Source organism: Gobio gobio (genome assembly GCF_949357685.1).
Source record: "Gobio gobio genome assembly, chromosome: 16".
Taxonomy (NCBI): Eukaryota; Metazoa; Chordata; class Actinopteri; order Cypriniformes; family Gobionidae; genus Gobio; species Gobio gobio.
In genome coordinates this window covers 26861920-26880097 of record NC_137109.1, presented here as the reverse complement: position 1 = coordinate 26880097, position 18178 = coordinate 26861920, and the positions used below count along the sequence as shown (strand labels likewise).

Here is an 18178-nt window from a genome sequence, read left to right as displayed (position 1 = left end):
TGGCATAATGTTAAATACTATGTAAGATGATTCAGATTTTTATGCTTTTTGAGTGTCAGTTTGGCCACAGTAAGGCACTTACAATGGAAACTCAACCATGACAGCATTACAAAGGATTAAAAGTAAATGATGACAGAATTTTCCTTCTAATCAGAAATGTGAAATATGTATTTTTTTTGTTAAAGCAGTTACATAAACCATTTGTGATCCTGGACCACAAAACCAGTCATAAGTCGCACGGGTATATGTGTGGCAATAGCCAACAATACATTGTATGGGTCAAAATTTGCGATTTTTCTTTTGTCAGAAATCATTAGGATATTAAGTAAAGATCATGTTCCATGAAGATATTTTGTAAATTTCCTACCATAAATATATCAAAAAAAATTATTATCAGTAATATGCATTGCTAAGGACTTCATTTGGACAACTTTAAAGGCAATTTTCTCAATATTTAGATTTTTTTGCACCCTCAGATTCCAGATTTATAGTTGTATCTCGGCCAAATATTGTCCTATCCTAACAAACCACACATCAATGGAAAGCTTATTTATTCAGATGATGTATAACTCTCCATTTTCCTTATGACCCTTATGACTAGTTTTGTGGTCCAGGGTCACATTTAACAAAAAATTTCATAATTTTAGCTGTAAATGTGTTTAAATTGTCCTTTTTAAGGTGTCAATAAAACTGAACTGAATATACTATGTATTTTATAATGACTGCAAGAGTGAAGAGCAAATTGGCTGCTTGAAAATAAAACTCTAAACATTGCATTTTGATGCACATTTTATGTTCGTGCCAGTTCATATTAAAGGGGGGGTGAAATGTTGTTTCATGCATACTGAGTTTTTTACACTGTTAAATACTTGCTAAACATGGAAAAAGTAAAAAAAAAAAATTAAGCAGAAACATTTTGGTGCCAAAAATACTCCTTCCGTTTTCTCACAAGTTTCGGAAAGTTTTTTTAGAGAATAGGTCTATCTGACGTTAGCAAGGGCGGAATGTCCTTGTACGGGCCGTATGGGCTCTTCTCCCGGAAGGGCGCACGCCCATTAACACGCTTTGCTCGGCATTAGGGAAGCCGGCTGCGCTGCAGTCACAGGACTTCACGAAATCAACAATATCACCAAAGAAGTATGTTTTTCGTTGTCAGGGCAAGACAACCCTGTACAGCTTCGAAGATGCTGATCAGATTCTGGATCATATATGTGTGGTTGAATCTGATTGATAGTCATGGTTTATTTAGGATAACGTTTTCTTTTCCACGTTTAAGGATGTCACAGCTTTCAGACGCTTTCAAAGCAATAGCTGCGCGCGCTCGCACACGCCTCCAGCCGCTCGTTTTTTCCCACGAAAAGACTCGGTACAGCGTATCTTTCTTTTAAAAATATGATAAAACTAAATACTTTTCAGAGATATGAAGGATGCAATACTACTCTATAGGTACTCAAGATTTACACAATATTGTTTCACCCCCCCTTTAACATACAATGGAAGAACGAAGTTCACAGCTAAATGATTTTGGGTCAAAACTTCAGCATTTAATGTCCAAGACATTTAATATGCAGTGTCCCTGAAATCTGCCTTACTTAACATTATAACACCTCAGTCATTTGATCCTCAATGATTTACTGTGCCTTTCAAATAAACATGACACAGCGGGCATGGCCTTACAGAGACATCTGATGATAGACAATCATTGTTCAATGATTATTCTTACAACATAAGTCCTGAATAATTGATGTAGATTTTAATAATTAAGGAGGAAACCACACAGAATGCAGTTAAACCTTTTTTTTTGGGGATTGGTTTAACGGTTTTAAATCACCTCGAGTGTGTTCAACTCTATAATATATGTAGCTGGGAATTTACTGCAGAAAGCTGTTTTGTAAATGCTTCAAACTGTACGCCTTCTACCACATACCTCACTCAGCTATGGTGTGAGCTACTTTCTTTGTGCGCTCAAAGCAGCCGCTGGTATGCAAAGATTTTTTTTTTTATGTGCGGTTCAGCTCAGGTTAGAGACGTGCTACGCATGCAGTCTCCCCGGGGTTCAACAAGACTGATTCAGCTAATGAAGTAACAATGCCTTGTCACCTGCTTTCCTTTCTCAAACAGCAAGGACAACCATCCTGACAGAGTCATTAAAAAGGACGCTCACATTTGAATTTCCCTTGTGCCTGACGTCTTAGTGCTGATCTTGAGTCATATTTGGAGTAAGAACAACTTCCTCAGTCAATGTTCAAGGTGACATTAAGCAAAGGCCTAAATATATCCCTGGTGTCTTGTTTGTCTTTCCTTTAATAAGCTCTGATTCAAAGATAAAGGGTACTAATTGACTTTCAAAAGGGCTGTTTATCATGTGTGCTAATGGGTATGCATAAATATGCCACTTCACCAACAAACACCAGGTGCGAATATAGACCCTATGCACCAGAGAAACAAGCTCGCAGCCATCTTTAGAATTTTGTCTTTGAACTTCCTTTTTTTGCGATAGCTCTGTATTTGGCATTGCTGTAGGGAAGTAATTAGGTGATGAAATAGATTTACTTATTGTAGAGCTAACGTAAATCCGTAAGATCTTACCTTCATGCTGTAAAAATACAAACCGGAGACAGAACACAATGAGTGCAGCACTACATAAGGTCTGCATAAGGCAGGGGTGTCCAATCATGCTCCTGGAGGGCCACTGTCCTGGAAAGTTTAGCTCCAATTTAACACACCGGAAACCAGTTAATCGAGGGCTGTGTCCGAAATATCCTTAAATAGGGCACTATTTGAGTGGACAGCCATTTGTAGTAGTGTCCGAAACCAGTGGACATTATCAAGTGCATTCATTCAATCCCACAATGCACCACAATAACGAGTGTATAACCTATGTATGCTCAACGGCTGGAGAATACCCATAATGCACTGTGAGAGTCACGTGCTGAATGAATTCCCACATCAGACCAGAAGATGGTGCCCGCGACTGAATCATCCATCCACCCATCCATTTTCCAAACCGCTGGTCCGATGTGGGTACAGCATAGTATCAAACAGTTATAAATTAATTTTTAATTGATTATTACATTGTTTAATTAAGGTTAACACATGCTAGTTTTCATGACAGAGTTCAAGATAAATCTTTTTATTGCTACTGGAGATGCCACTTTGCAAAGTTTCAAGAAATTATTAAACAGCAAGCACAAACTATGCAAAAGCGGCAGCCCTTCCTACACACTCAGTGTCCAAATTCACTTACTCGTTTTCATTCACTCCCTCAAGTAAACTATATTAGTGGACTAATGTAGGGAATAGTGAATGAGGATATAGGAGACGATTTCAGACACTGCCAAGGTCTTACTAGGCAGCCTAGAAACTTCCAGGTAGGTGTGTTGACGCAAGTTGGAGCTAAACTCTGCAGGACAGTGGCCCTACAGGACTGCGTTTGGACACGTCTGACATAAGGCATTTAACATCATGGAGGTAACATCAATACATTTAAAAATAAAATAAAATACATAAAATATGTTGATTTGATGCTCAAGAAACAGTTCTGCTGTTTCATTTCTGTTGAAAAAAGAACAGCATCTGAAATAGAAATATTTTGAAACATTATAAATGTCTACCTCACTTTTGATCAATTTAATACATCCTTGAAGAAAACTATTGAACGGTGATATATATTATTGAGCACACAGTATGAACATTTACAGTGTGCTGTAGAAAAAGTATATGATTTAATAACAGATATGCAACTAACCGTATTTTATCAGATTCCAGAGATTTTTGTACGTTTAAAGCTGACACTTTAATACTCTTCTTGACAACTATGAGCATTCAGTGCTGAACTTTCTCCATTTATAGACAATTTTGTCTTATTGTGGACTGACGGCTAAATTTTAGAGAGATTTTAATTTTAGCTTTAAGCAAGTCGAAATTCTTAATCTTCAGTGTTCGGACATCTCTTTTTGTTTGAGGTATGGTTCACATCAGGCAATAATATTTGTGAATAGCAAAGACAAATTTTGTTTTTGACTCTGACCAACACCTCAAATCTTGCCTCACTGATTGGATAAGTCATTACCATAAAGATTCATATACATTCCCCACTTTGCACTATAAATCTTTACACGCTGTGTTCAGTAAGAGATGTAAATGAACAACTGTGTGCATTCTATTAGTTAAAGCAGACTGTGTGTTTTGATTTGGTTGAAAATTAGATAAAAAATATGCAGGAAACCAGGTAAATCTAGAAGGTTCACATATTTTTCTTGCATAAAAGTTAGGATTAATGATAAATCAAAAGGGAATATTTATAGAAAGAAAGAAAACAAAAGTCTTTTGCCTATTCAAGGTTCTTTCTCTCATGTTGACCATGGGTTCATTTCACTGAGCGAATGATTGTTAAAATCTCTTTTATTCACAAAAAAGTAATATTGATACAGGAGGTATCTTAAAGGCTCTTCTCGCCTTTGGCTCAGCAGTTTAATGGAAAAAAATGAATCTCAATGCAGAATTAAAGTCAACACGAGCCATGCAATATCTGTTCATACACGTGACCTTAACCAAAATAAAAAAGAAACATTCAAAAACGTTTACATTTTGGAAATGCATTCCTGGAATAACCCTGAATCTGAGTAGCATTTGTTGCTCAAAAGGCAAGAAATCTGAATCACGTTGTCACTAAAAATAAAATGTAAACTAATTTGTTTGTATAACTGACAAAAACACATTTGCAGATGTGGGACGAATAACTGAAGGTGGAAATAAATGAATGATGATGATGATGTGAAGGATGAAGATTATAATGCTACATTTGCTGGACTCACCTCTACCTGTTGACAAATCTGGATGAGTTTGGCCATCTGGTTCTCCAACTCACTGTTCCTCTTCACCAGATTGGTTAAGTTATTCTCCAGGGTTTGCTGTTGGAATGACAGAGATATGGCACTTAGACAGAATGAATCACTCTTTCTGTCTGACACAGACAAGTTTTTTTCTTTCATCCCATCAGGATATGATAAACAGTATACACTACAGGTCAAAAATCTTAAAAAAAAAAAGCTCACACATTAAATTGATCAAAAGTGATAACAAGAAATGTCCCTGAGCACCAAATCAGCACATTATAATGATTTCTGAAAGGATCATGTGACTGAAAATTTAGCTTTGCAATCACAGGAATTAATTACATTTTAAAATGTATTAAAATAGAAAACAGCTATTTTAAATTGTAATCATATTTCACAATATTACTGTATTTTTGGTCAAGATCCTTCTTTCAAAAACACCAAATTTTGTATTGTATAAAAACTAATATACAATATATACATTTTATGCTATTAAAGGGATTATAAAAAATAACATCTTACAGGGTTGGAAAAACATGAAGGTGAATAAATGACAGAATGTTCTTTTTTGGATGAACGATCCGTTTAAAATTGAATTTACATTACCAAAATGCAGGGCTGGAAAAAAAGGCTTTTACATTTGGAATTTAAAACTGTATCACATAATATAGCTGCTCTCAAAGGATTTAAACAGTGTTTTTTGAGAGCGGCAGATTTCTTTTTTACCCATTGCTCCCATCTGTCTTTTTCATGAATTAAGGAATGACACTGTGCGGATGACAATGTTAGTGTTGGTGCGCATAGACAAGTCATACAGAGTCCACAGAGATCCCACAAAGACCGATTAGATTCAAAACAAGCAACTAACAGCAAATTAGTTCCACATCACAACCACTAATCGTCACTAATGAGAAACTGGGCGCACTGGGCTGAGACTTTACACTGGGGGGGTTGGAGGGGTGTCCTAATTCATGAGCTCCGATGTGTACTTTGCAGAAACAGGTTTGTAGCAATTAAAGTTTAAGAGGTTTGAGGTCAGAACTTGTGTGTTTGGTTTACTGCGAGACCGTTTCTTTAGCTCATGAAAAAGGGATGGTGAGGTTCTGGCATGTCAAATACCGCACAGTAATGGGTTTTTACACTATATACAAACGATTCATGAGGGTGTTGAAATTCATTGTTTCGGAATTATGTGACATCACAATGGCGAGAGGTGGAGAACTATGCAATTAGTTAAAAGAGTTGCACATGCTTCACTACAACACAAGTTGGAAAGTTAAAGAGGGAAATCATAGCGACAACTCAAACAGAACAGCCCCGCCATGCTACACTAGCAGCTGTACGAAATGATGACCCCCACAGTGGGAGAAATGGAGAGAAAGACATGAACACAGCGCTGAGATGAACAGCTGATATTAATGACATGAGAGGAAACAAAAAGAAGCCCAAACGGACTGAAAGGCAGGAGCGATGGGAACAACATCGACAACATTGGCATTCAAAAGCGAGAACAGAGCCTTTATGTTCTCTTGTTTTGTGTTGTTTGGCTATTCATGCATATGTGATGCAGCCTGACCCTGTCCACTTGCATGTCCCACACCCCCATCTCTGGCCTGAGACGCTGTCTTGCACACATCCAGTACATAGATTGTAAAAGGCAGCCGGTGACTCACCGCGGCGCTTGTCTTTGATGCCTCCATAACCGCTTCAGAAACTCTGGCAGGGCTCACTTGAAAAGCCTATGAACACACACACATACACACAGAGCCTTACTGGTCTGGCCCGCTGATGGACGGAAGTATTATTGCCCCAGCTCTGTCCGACGACTTGTTTTCAGCCTCTCTCATGCTTTATCTCTCTTGCTGTGCCGGGTAAATGGGCTGGAAGCACCTCGGAGCAGGTGATGGTGTCTATGACAGACTTCCTATTCTCTGAGCGCTGATAGCTTGCTTTACTCGGGGGCTTGTTGCGTCAGGCAGTCGCAGAGGCGCTTGTTTGGTGTGTCAGCATTTTAAAATTCAAACTCACCCGGCAAGGACAGATGGGGGTCATTAATTAAAGACCGAACAGTCGAGGATGATTTATACATCAAAACCAAGCATTACCTCCCAGGAGACAGAAGACAAGCTGCCGGGGGTGTACGATCTTGGAGCCCAAATGGAGCAAAAGAGAGAGGGAGATACAGCGAGAGGATGGAAATAAAAAGAAGGATTGACAGAAGAAAGAAAGAAAGAAAAAAGAAGGAAGAAAGTAAATGAAGAAAGAAAGAAAATATAAAAGGAGGAAATAAACAAAGGAAGGAAGTAAAGAATAAAAATGTGTTACATTTATATAGCGCTTTTCTAGGCACTCAAATCGCTTTACATATAGAAGGGGGGAATCTGCTCAACCACCACCAATGTGCAGCATGCACCTGGATGATGCGACGGCAGCCATATTGTGCCAGAACGCCCACCACACACCAGCTTATTGGTGGAGAGGAGACAGAGTGATGAAGCCAATCGTATATATATATATATATATATATATATATATATATATATATATATATATATATATATATAAATATATAAATATAAATATATATATATATATATATATATATATATATATATATATATATATATATATATATATATATATATATATATATATATATATATATATATATATATATATATATATATATATATATATATATCTGGAGATGAATAGGAGGCCATGATGGACAGGGCCAATGGGCAAATTTGGCCAGGATGCCGGGGTTACACCCCTACTCTTTATTTCGATAAATACACGATAAAGGACATCCTGGGATTTTTAATGACAACAGAGAGTCAGGACCTCGGTTTAACGTCTCATCCGAAGGAAAAAAGAATGCAAAAAAAAAAAACAAAGAATGCAAAGGGGTGGACAGAGGGAAGAAAGGAATAATAGAAGGAAATGAAAGGAAGGAATAAAAGAAGTAGGGAAAGAATAAAATAAACAAAGAAGGAAGGATTGAAGAAAGAAAGAAAGTAAAAAAACAAAGAGAAATTAACAAAGGAAGGAAGGAAAGAAAGAGGGAAGGAAGGAAAGAAGGAAGGAAGGAAGGAAGGAAGGAAGGAAGGAAGAAAGGAACAATAGAAGGAAATGAAAGGAAGGAAAGAAGGAAATAGGGAAATAATAAAAGAAAGAAACAAAGGAAGAAAGTATATGAAGAAAGAAAGAAAATATAAAACAAGGAGGAACTTAACAAATGAAGGAAGGAAAGAATATAAAAGGATCCAAAGGGAAGGACAGAGGGAAGAAATAAAGGAATAATAGAAGGAAATGAAAGGAAGGAATGAAAGAAGTTTGGACAGAATAAAAGAAAGAAACAAATAAGGAAGGATTGAAGAAAGAAAGAAAGAAAGAAAGAAAGAAAGAAAGAAAGAAAGAAAGAAAGAAAGAAAGAAAGAAGAGTAGTAAAAAAGTAAAAAACAGAGAAATTAACAAAGGGAGAAGGAAGAAAGAAATAAAGGAACAATATAAGGAAATTAAAGGTAGGACAGAAGGAAGTAGGGAAATAAAAGACACAAACAAAGGAGGAAGGATTTTAGTAAAGGAAGAAAGAAATAAAGAAAGAAAGAAAGAAAGAAAAGGAATGAAAGAGGAATAAAATAAAAAAACAAGGAAGAAATTAACAAAGGTAGGAAGGGAGGAAGGAAGGAAGGAAGGAAGGAAGGAAGGAAGGACAAAAAGAATGAAAACACCAAAAGAAAAAAAAAACGGAAAGAAAGAAGACAAAAAAGACAGAAAGAAAGGAAGGAAGGAAGGAAAGAAAAAGAAAGAAAGAAGGAAGGAGGGGAAGAGAGAGAGAGAGAGAGTGCAAAGTGGCACTGCAGTGGCCTCAGGACAGCGGGCCTAGTGCGGTTTGGGCTGAACAAGTCTGAAGAACACTCATTAAAGCAGACACTAGACTTCAAAGACACACAGAGCCATGCAAGAGGAAGTGCAGAGAAACACAGACCAGAGACAGAAACAGACAGAAAACTCTGCTCTCTCTAATATGGAACAAGAGCAGTGCTGCAGTACACAACTGACACAGTGGAATGACTGACACGAATAAAGCGATGAGTGAGTGAGAGAGAGTGAATGATACGAAGGACTTCCTATCTAGGCTGCATTTTGGGGGGTTTACTAACATTGAATTATGTCTGCTTATACTGTAATGTCTGTTAATAGCACCTGATTCACTAAAAGAATCAAACAACAGCTTTCATCCCAACCAAATGAATCAAACTCGGGCGGAAAGCTCTAGTCCAAATGATTCACAGTTTGACTAGACCTTGTTATCAGATAAGAGATTATCGCAGATACAGAGGCAAGTGGAGATGTACAAGATGTTTGCTGAGTTGCCGTTTGATGCTCGCACTGTAGGCGTTACACGCTTCAACAGGCGTGCGCCAAGTCCATTAAGTTCTGGGTCAGAGCGACAACAACAACAAATCCTGCAACAGAATTACATCCCGAGGCGAGAAAACTAACTTCAAAGTGGGTGTGTTTAATTATTCCGTGATCCTCTCCTCTTGTGTTTTTTTTTTTGAGGGAACACAATGCGGAAACACAGCAACGACGCTAACAACGGGCGGTTGAGTGCGTGCATGTGTCAGCAACCAGAGCCTGCTGGGAAATGTCGCTCGCACCGGATAATATTCCAAACCAGCACTCTCTAGAGACTCGCAAACTCGGTCTAATGAGAAGCCACTGCTGTTTCTTACCAGCCTCCGCTCTTCTAATTAATTAGACAGAGTCATTTAATTCTGTCTACATTACCCTTGTTTGAGGCTTGTCTGGGGAGCGCCATTAAGCTTTTAACGCAGCCAGATACACCCCCTTTCTCTCAATCAAAAACAAAAAAATCAATCCCGTAATGCAGAGCTTAGAGCTCGACCCCGTCGAACCGTCTAGCGTGCTTTTACACCGAATCCAAATGAAAATGTATGGCAGAGTTCAGAGAGCTCAGGTGTTTTTTTCATGAGAACATCTCTTCCCTGACTTCACGTTTTCTAATAAGACAAGGGCAGGTGAACATCTACGTATTCCCCCGGGAACAGATCAGCAAGCCTGAAGACCACAGGCAGGAAGACAGCTTCCTCCACACACTAACCGGCTTGAAGGTTAAAGGGACGAGTGTCAGAGGAATTACTTGCTCTCCTGGGGAAGATGGATCCCTTGAGGGAAAATGTGCTTCATGCACAACAACTTAAGAGGAATGCGTTTCAGTTAATTACACCCACCGAGGACATTAAAAGGAAAGGAATTGCTCAGTTAGACAATAATTAATTTTCATCAAAAAGCAGAGCTTCTTTGAACGACACAGCGGCGCCTCTGCTTGTCAGAGTTTGAGGGAACAGGGACACTTCAGCTTCTACCAACAGACATTAGTGAGGTTAGTTTATCAGATTTTATTTGACGCAAACATAATCAAGGCTGTGAGGGATTGAAGAATATATAATACTTAACGTTAAATATGTCATGCCGTCTCAAAAGCCCTGCATAACTGCATGATGAGCACAGTTATCTTTCCAGTGTTTACTGTATGTAATTGTACTTCTTTTTCAAGGGGACAAGTGTCAGTTAAGAGCATGAGGCAACATATGAAGATTATTTAGTATGAAAATATAAGTTAATTGTGTTTATTTAGGATACATAAACTGCTAGCTATGAAATCAGTCTAATGGTGCGTTCACACCAGACGTGAATGAAGCATTTCGCGCGAGTGATTTACATGTTAAGTCAATGCAAAGACATGAATAGACATTCTGCAGCGTGATTCGCGGCACGAATGACATGGCGCGAATTGACCTATCGGTAAGCCCCGCCCCCCTTAGTTACTGTTGCTAACTCGGACAAACAAACGGAGTTGCTATATCTTACAATGACAGCTGTCAGTGTGAAAACCTTATCCCAAGATGTTTTTGGACACAGAATGTAGCGTATATCCCGTCCGAGTGATGGCCAAACTTAACTGATGGTTTATCAAGTTTATTATGTCCTTTTTCACTCCAAAAAAAATCATTGTAAGAGCTGAACAGACAAGCATAAGAAGTGCGCATTAACGTCTCATTCACAAACTCTCTCTCTCCGTTGCATTACCATTAACATATACAGCAAATTACACAAAAACACTCATACAAATAACAGTAAACAAACATATACACAGACCGTATGCCTTTTCGAGGGTGCAGTTAATAACCGGTAAACTTTGTATCTGCAAAACAACTCCGATAAACTGTGTGCGAGCTCTTCCTTTCACTACCCGTAGACTATAATACCCATCAAAATAGGAGTCCTCCTTAGTATGACAGATAATGTAGACCTTAAACATATCTAAAATTAAATTAATTTACATATAACCAGTTTAATATGGAGAGACACTGAAATGTAGACCTTCATGTTTTTGAACTACAGTGTTACATGACGTGAGAAAAGTTAGTTATTTCGGTTTGTATGTTAGCAGGGACTTGAATCGTAACTTAATGAGAGTATGACAAACAGAAAATCCTCTCAGGATACCTGGAATCAGTGTTAACAGTACCTCAGGCACGACATTTTAGCATTTTTGTAGCATAAACACCATCAAACCGATGAGAGCTGCGGATTTTCTAATGTTTCTCTATGGCGCTGACCACCTAAAGATGTCCGAGTTCCGGTACCAGCGCAACTGATACTCAACTGCTATTGGCTCATCTGCGTTCGAGGGGAGGGGCTTACCGATAGGTCAATTGAGCATTTGACGAGTTGAAAAATCTGAACTTTGGTGGATATTCACGCCGCATTAACCAATCAGGAGCTTGCTCTAGTAGTGACAAAATCATATGTGGATACCCGGAGCTGTACAATACATCTTTGTACTTATAAACAGGAATAAAAAGGATCTTGCTTGGAAGAAAGGGAGTGAGGAGGTCGGAAAATCTGGTAAGTTGTAAAAAACGCTCTTTACTCAATTTGAGCTATTCATAGGGTGATTTCAGGGTGGTTATGACACTTTTTGCCATTGAGATGACTTGGAAAAAGTGTCCCAATCACCCTGAATTCACCCTATTGAGACAACAAGCTAGTTAAATTTGGCAGATTGAGCTTATTCGCCGTATTTTAAAACAATCCATGTCAGCCATTTCGCAACGAGACGAGCCGGCTGGCAGAAACCCCTCCCGTGCCACGAATTCACGTCTGTTGTGTTGGGAATGTCACACACGAATGAAGCGAGTAAACTCAAAATGTTCAAGTGTCCAAATACACGTGAATAGCATGATTTATTCGATTTATTCGCTTCATTCGCGTCTGGTGTGAACGCACCATTAGAAATTAGGCTAATTACAAAGAATTCACTGCTGGACAATATTATTAGATAATTTAAATAATCAATTGAGAGTGCCACTGTCTTCACAAAGTAATGTCTAGAGTCATGAAATTATTATTTTTAGTCATCAACAATTGTTTTATGTTCAAGGCTAGTTTAAGCAGGCTACACTAATCACTGAATATAGGCTTAACCAGCCTGCAATGATAACAGGAATTAGGAGGAAATAACTATGTGACTAAAACTGATTACCGCCATCTCAGTTGGTGAAAGACGTTGCCTAGTCACATTGACTGTTAAAACATAAGTGGTGCGAAAATTACAAAAATAAAAGGCATTATATAGGTAAAGTTGACCCACTGCCGCTTATAGGTGTAAATGCCCCCGTTATTAATCTGGTTTTATCTAAACAATTTTTAACAACAGGGCATTGTAAATAAAACAATTTTAGTCAATGACAGGGAGACTTGGATATTTTATTGAAAATCTGTTATTTTACTCCGGGGCGGTTCAAGTGCTAAAAAGCTAAACACTAGATTGCTAAGCTTTTCTCTGCATTATTCATGAGAACTAACTCTTTTAATCCAATCACTGTGCTGTTGTCTCCCCTTTTCCTACCCTGTACACTCATACTTTTCCACAGCTTTACGCAGCCATTTTTTCAAATTTGAGGTGTGAACGACCTGTGCTAAAACGGGGGGTTTAATAGCGCCTTGGCCCTGTACACCTGGTATTAAGAGTTTTCTTTGATCGTATCACAAGTCACATTCCCGTTTACACCATGGGTTTGTTAATCTTTCTCTTTTGTCCACTTTCGACCACTTCTGTCCTGATTTCTTCGAGGGGAGGGTCTATGGGTGGGCAAATGTATGGGCTTTTCCAGATCTTTCGATCTAAAAGATGAAATTAGTTCACGCACAATGTTTCACGCAACGTGAAAAAAGAGGACGGAAAACAGAGAGCAGCTGCTTTGGTTTCTGCAATACCACACTGAACGCAGTGCATGTTAGAAATCAGGAATGGTGAGAGAACATTTGTGGCAAGCAGGACGAGGCTGAGGGGCCGTGAAAACGGGGCAAGGCCGGTGGCATGTTTGATAATGAGCATCACCTGCGTGCAAGTTTCTCACAGAGGAGCTTCGGAAGCATTAAAAGAAGAGTGAAGGACGAGAGAAGACCAGGCATGGACATTTAAGTTATGTTTTGTTTATATGTGTGCGGCAGTCGTCCGTGAGGGGCCTCCTTCTCAAAAATGGCAAACTGTGCCGACTCCTCCGCTCCCTCTTGAATGAGTCACTCCTCCTCGACCCGGGTGCACGGCAGCGAGTTATCCGTCCCACCTGTTCTTTCATCTCTCCAGCACCACGTCTCGAGCAGCCACTGGAATTCACCGCTTCGTCATGCTGCCCGACATCCTCAGCACCGCGATCCCTCTCAGCAGTGAGGGCTGTCGGACAGCATGTCCCTCCTTCTTCCAGAGTTTCGGCACCAGTTTAACAATGTTAAAGGATCAGGGAAGAGGCCGATGGGAGAACGACTGGAGAACGTTCAACACACTTTAATATATCTAAATAAACAAACAACCAAACGGAAGTAAAGCGGCAGCCCCTCACGGACGACATAAACAAAACATAACTTAAATGTCCAGGCCTGGTCCTCCCTTGTCCTTCACTTTGTGCTTGGTACGTTTTTCGACTTCAAACCAAACTTGGGTTTTCAGCCAACAAAGTTTAAATCCCGCCTGGCTAGTACGCTTCCCATAATGTTTACATATTAAGTCAGTAGGCAGAGAGTAGGCGGTCTTTTTGTGGTTGTTCAAACACATTCTACCGCATGAGCGTCTACACCACAAAAGCAAATCCGGCCTAATGTGTATTCAACTACCTCTGGAAGTGGTCGAAAGTGGACACGCTCAAAACGTTTTAGACCCCGCTTACATCTGTTTTTATCGTTGTCCACTTGTGATCCAATAAAAGAAAATGCTTCTTAATACCTAGTGTAAACAGGGTCTTTAAGTGGCTGAGTTAGTATTTTGGACTGCTAGGTTTCCTTGCCCACACTTACTACAATGGTAGTGTTCAAATCCAAAAGGTTATGCACTTTAAGACTGGAATACATTACACGACTTTTGCCCTGATTTGCAGTCTGGAAGAGTAGGCGATAGTTGCTGAAAGTCAGAGCCAGCCAGCAAGTTTTGGACAGTGAGAGTTGACAATTTTCACAGAAAATCGCATAGTGTATAATGGGCATAGACGTTTTAGCTTTAGAATGTGAATCTATCAGTTGAAGGATATTAAACATGTTTGTTATTTGGAGCCGATTTTAGAAAACATTCTAAATTTTTTTGATTTCTTTTTGATTTCATTGTGATCCTTGCCCTGTTGAAGAATACAGCCTATGCTGGATAGGTTTGTTTTGAAGCATGGCAGCTGGTTTAAGCTAGTCTGAGCAAGTTTAAACTAGTCATGAGCTGTTTTAAGCTGGTCATGTGCTGGTCCTAATCTGGTTCTAAGAAACTAGCTCCAGCTCAGGACCAGCTTATAACCAGCTCAGGACCATCTTAAACCAGCTCATGACCAACTAAGGACCAGCTTTAAAACATACCTAACCAGCAAATGATGTTTTTTTCAACAGGGTAGTTGTTTAGGGTATGATGCACCGTTTTGTGTGATGGCTAGTTTTTTAAAAATCGGTTCAGATGTAATAGTTGTGTAGAATATTCCAGCCTTTACTCTCTGACAAGATCTTGTTACACACCACTCAACTTATTAAATAAACACCTGAAAGAGAAAGGGGTAGAAGATGGAGATGTAAGCATGGATCTTTTTTGGGCGAAATGTGTTTCCTCTTTTTTATACTTAAAACTGCCAGAAAGAGAGGCTGACAGCTTTTTTAGTCGAGCCATTATCTCCTCTTACTGAATGCCTGGGAGGATGATATTGGCGTCTGCTTGAAAGAGGAACATGGAGGTCACAGCTAATGGCCATTGTGGAGCAGGAGCGAACTCGGGGTCATTGCAGTAGAGGTCACAGAGTAAAAAGGACATGCAAAGCTGATGAAACTACATGATAACAATGCACGGCAGAGGCTGTTACACAAAAAGCCTAAGCCCTTGAGAGGATCCAAAGGTCTCGGATGCAAAATGAAGCTTGTGATTTATTTATAGCCACAAAACTTCTGAGATTCTTTTGGTCTTTTGGAAAGATACTGTCTCCTCCATTTGACTTTGAACTGTATCTGAACCCAACCCTGCACGCTCCTTGTAATCATAAGCTGAAGACAACTTTCAGCCTGACATCCATCTTTGACAGGCAGCGTAACAAACGGTTTATTCAGAAAAATTAATTTGCAGAAACAAGCCTTGGCTCATCTGCCAATGAGTTAAATGCTATCAATTTGGACAAGCATGGGAACGCTGAAGACTGACTCACGTGGCATGTCTGCTAAATGGCTTTACATTTCATTTATGTAACACAATTAACTGCTTTATATTTTCCCGGGATTCGAATGACATGGTGATTCACTTTCTTTGGAACGCCGTGCTTGCTGGTGACGAATCGAGCCGTCCGATTGGCCCCGGGGCTCTGGCTTGTCTCGTTCTTCAGTTTAAAAAATTCACTTTGGTTCCTGAATCCTAAAACATTTGGCTGTAGTTTGGTAAAACGTACACAAGTGTGAACAGGTGCACGACTTATATCACCACCCAGGAATGCCGTACACTGCCTCCAGACTCTCATTAGGCTGTGAAAAGTGGTGTTATGAATTCAAGGTGAAAGAGGGTGGGTACATAGCAGAGGTGGAGAGAAAGAGAGCACTGTTGTGCATTCGACAACATAAATTATTACAGCTGTGCTCGGGGAACAACAAATCTACAATTGCCTCTATTGTGCGGTTAGTTGTTTTAGTCGACAATGTACACCCTGGAGATATTGTGAATGCCGTAAATCATTTGACGGGGCTTCGAATGAAAACAAAATGAATTGTTCTCATTTAAGTTCTCATTGAAATTCATATCAATGCAGGTCTAGTTTTCCTTTCTCGAAAACATTGCTCGGGCAAATTCAGATAACACTTACTGCTATTATGTCTTTTAGGTCCGAGGTAAAAGGTTTGAGTGCCCCTCAAATCAGAGAGAGAGAGTGATGTTCTCTGGCATATCTGTCATACATATTCACTATTTCCATCTCTTGAAACTGCAAAGTATTCGCTAACCACCCGCAAATCAGTTTAAATGTGCCAAATGAGCTGAAATAGTGCCGTGCCTTGAATATTTACAATCTTTTCAGAACAAAATATGCGTCCTTTCTATGTAAATGAGGCTTGCTATAGCTTTGCACCATATTTATATAAAAAAACCCATTGAAATATGTCTGGCACCTCTTTGAATGATGACTGTGGGAAGCTTGTTCAGTTCAGACAAGTTTGCAATCGTAATTTATTACTCCTTTGAACATGAACTATTTGATATTAATTCATCTTTTTTCTGACACTTCCCATAATCTCTCTCCCTTGGAGTCCTTCATGTTTGTAAGTTCTACAGAATAGGACCTGTCGAGGGGAAAGTCTCAAAACAAACATGTCCTTCTCAATTGAAAATCCATAGATTAGCACAACCCGGATAAGTGACTCAAATACAAAGCAAGCGAAAACAAGAATTCCCTCTCTTCAGGCAGAGCACATGGGCCGGCATGTGCAGGGACTTGCCATTTGAAGCCTTCAACTGTGGATGAAGGGTGAGTCATGCTGTCGCCCTGCATTAAGAGACCTTCTGTCCTCATCTTCTACAATTTGTCCATCTCTCGCTCTGTCCTATGATCGCTGAGAAAGAGCAAAGCTGTCAACGGCCAGAGCAAACTGACCAATTTTACAATGGATACAGTTGTCTTGAAATGCCTATTTCTTTTGTCTCCTCAAACGTTTTTGCTATTAAGTTGTATAAAAAGACTCCACTCTAATAATTTGAAGAAAATTCTATAAATATTTTAACTTCATAAACTTGCACCTAATCTAAAACAAATTCAAGTAAGCTATACAGATAACCAAGCAAATATTTAGTGATTACAATGCATACAATAAAATGTTAAAATAATATTATAAAAAAAAAAAAAACAGTATATATGATGTTCTAAATATTACAATACATACTATTTGGTCATAAATGGAAAAAATAGACATTTATAATACATTTATTCTTTAAATAGTTTCCCCACATTTCACTATTTGTTCTTTCTAGCAGCTAAATCTACACAGTATTGATAGGATGTTTGACATTTAAAAACTCCCAGCGATGTCAGAATGTCAAATTATGACTATTCTTTATCGCACATCATTTTACAAGCATTGCACAAAATGCAAATCTACGTATAATACAACATTCCAAAATTACCGCTGTAAATCAAGACAGATCTGCGCACGATCATCCATATCTGCTTCTGGCAGTCAGTGTGCTGCTGCCTCCCTCAAGGAAAAAACACACAATTTCAAAAGGCACAATTACAGACGAATAAAGCGCTACACATAAAATTGCACTGACATCTCTTGATTCATCACAGCAATCCCGAGAAAAAGATTTCAGAAGCTGCCGTCTCTAACGCACTAAAGCTCCGACCTTGGCAACACTATAATCTTGAGCTGGACTGGAAGGTGACTTTAAATTTAGGCGATCATTGCTGTTTGTGGGCTGTACTTAGTGGCCTGTAGAATACCGAACGACTTCACACAGACAGAACTTCTCTGAAGTGTAAACATGTTTTCAAAGGCGGATAAAAAGGAGTGTAGACGCCAAGAGTGACAAGTGCTGCTTTCTTCAAGGGTTCACAGCAAAGACACGGCCTAGTTCTCAAACCGCAAGAGACTGAGATGGGCATTTGAGATGCACAACAGGGACGACTGTAGTCTCACAGCAGCAACAGACACTGCAACTACTGTATCACGCTCCAAACTACAGTTCTCAGTGTCTAATTGGCTACATAAGAGTCAAAAATCCCTTTGATGGGCCTTTGAAACACTCTGGA

At 39.2% G+C, this 18178-nt stretch overlaps 2 protein-coding genes across 7 annotated transcripts in view; one reads left to right on the top strand and one right to left on the bottom strand.

Annotated features, from left to right (window-relative positions):
- Positions 1–18178, bottom strand: part of mid2 (midline 2) — a 218015-nt gene that overhangs the window by 43101 nt on the left and 156736 nt on the right. For 3 of the 6 annotated variants that reach the window (XM_079839414.1, XM_079839412.1, XM_079839413.1), the window contains exons 3-4: positions 6512–6577; positions 4818–4913 (exon numbers count right to left, since the gene is read on the bottom strand). In XM_079839414.1, the coding sequence (XP_079695540.1) occupies positions 4818–4913; positions 6512–6577 (162 nt within the window). The remainder of the gene's footprint in view (positions 1–4817; positions 4914–6511; positions 6578–18178) is intronic. The other 3 variants (XM_079839415.1, XM_079839416.1, XM_079839417.1) reach the window with 1 other exon arrangement.
- Positions 1–18178, top strand: part of LOC307140158 (uncharacterized protein) — a 338069-nt gene that overhangs the window by 259795 nt on the left and 60096 nt on the right. The window lies entirely within an intron of this gene.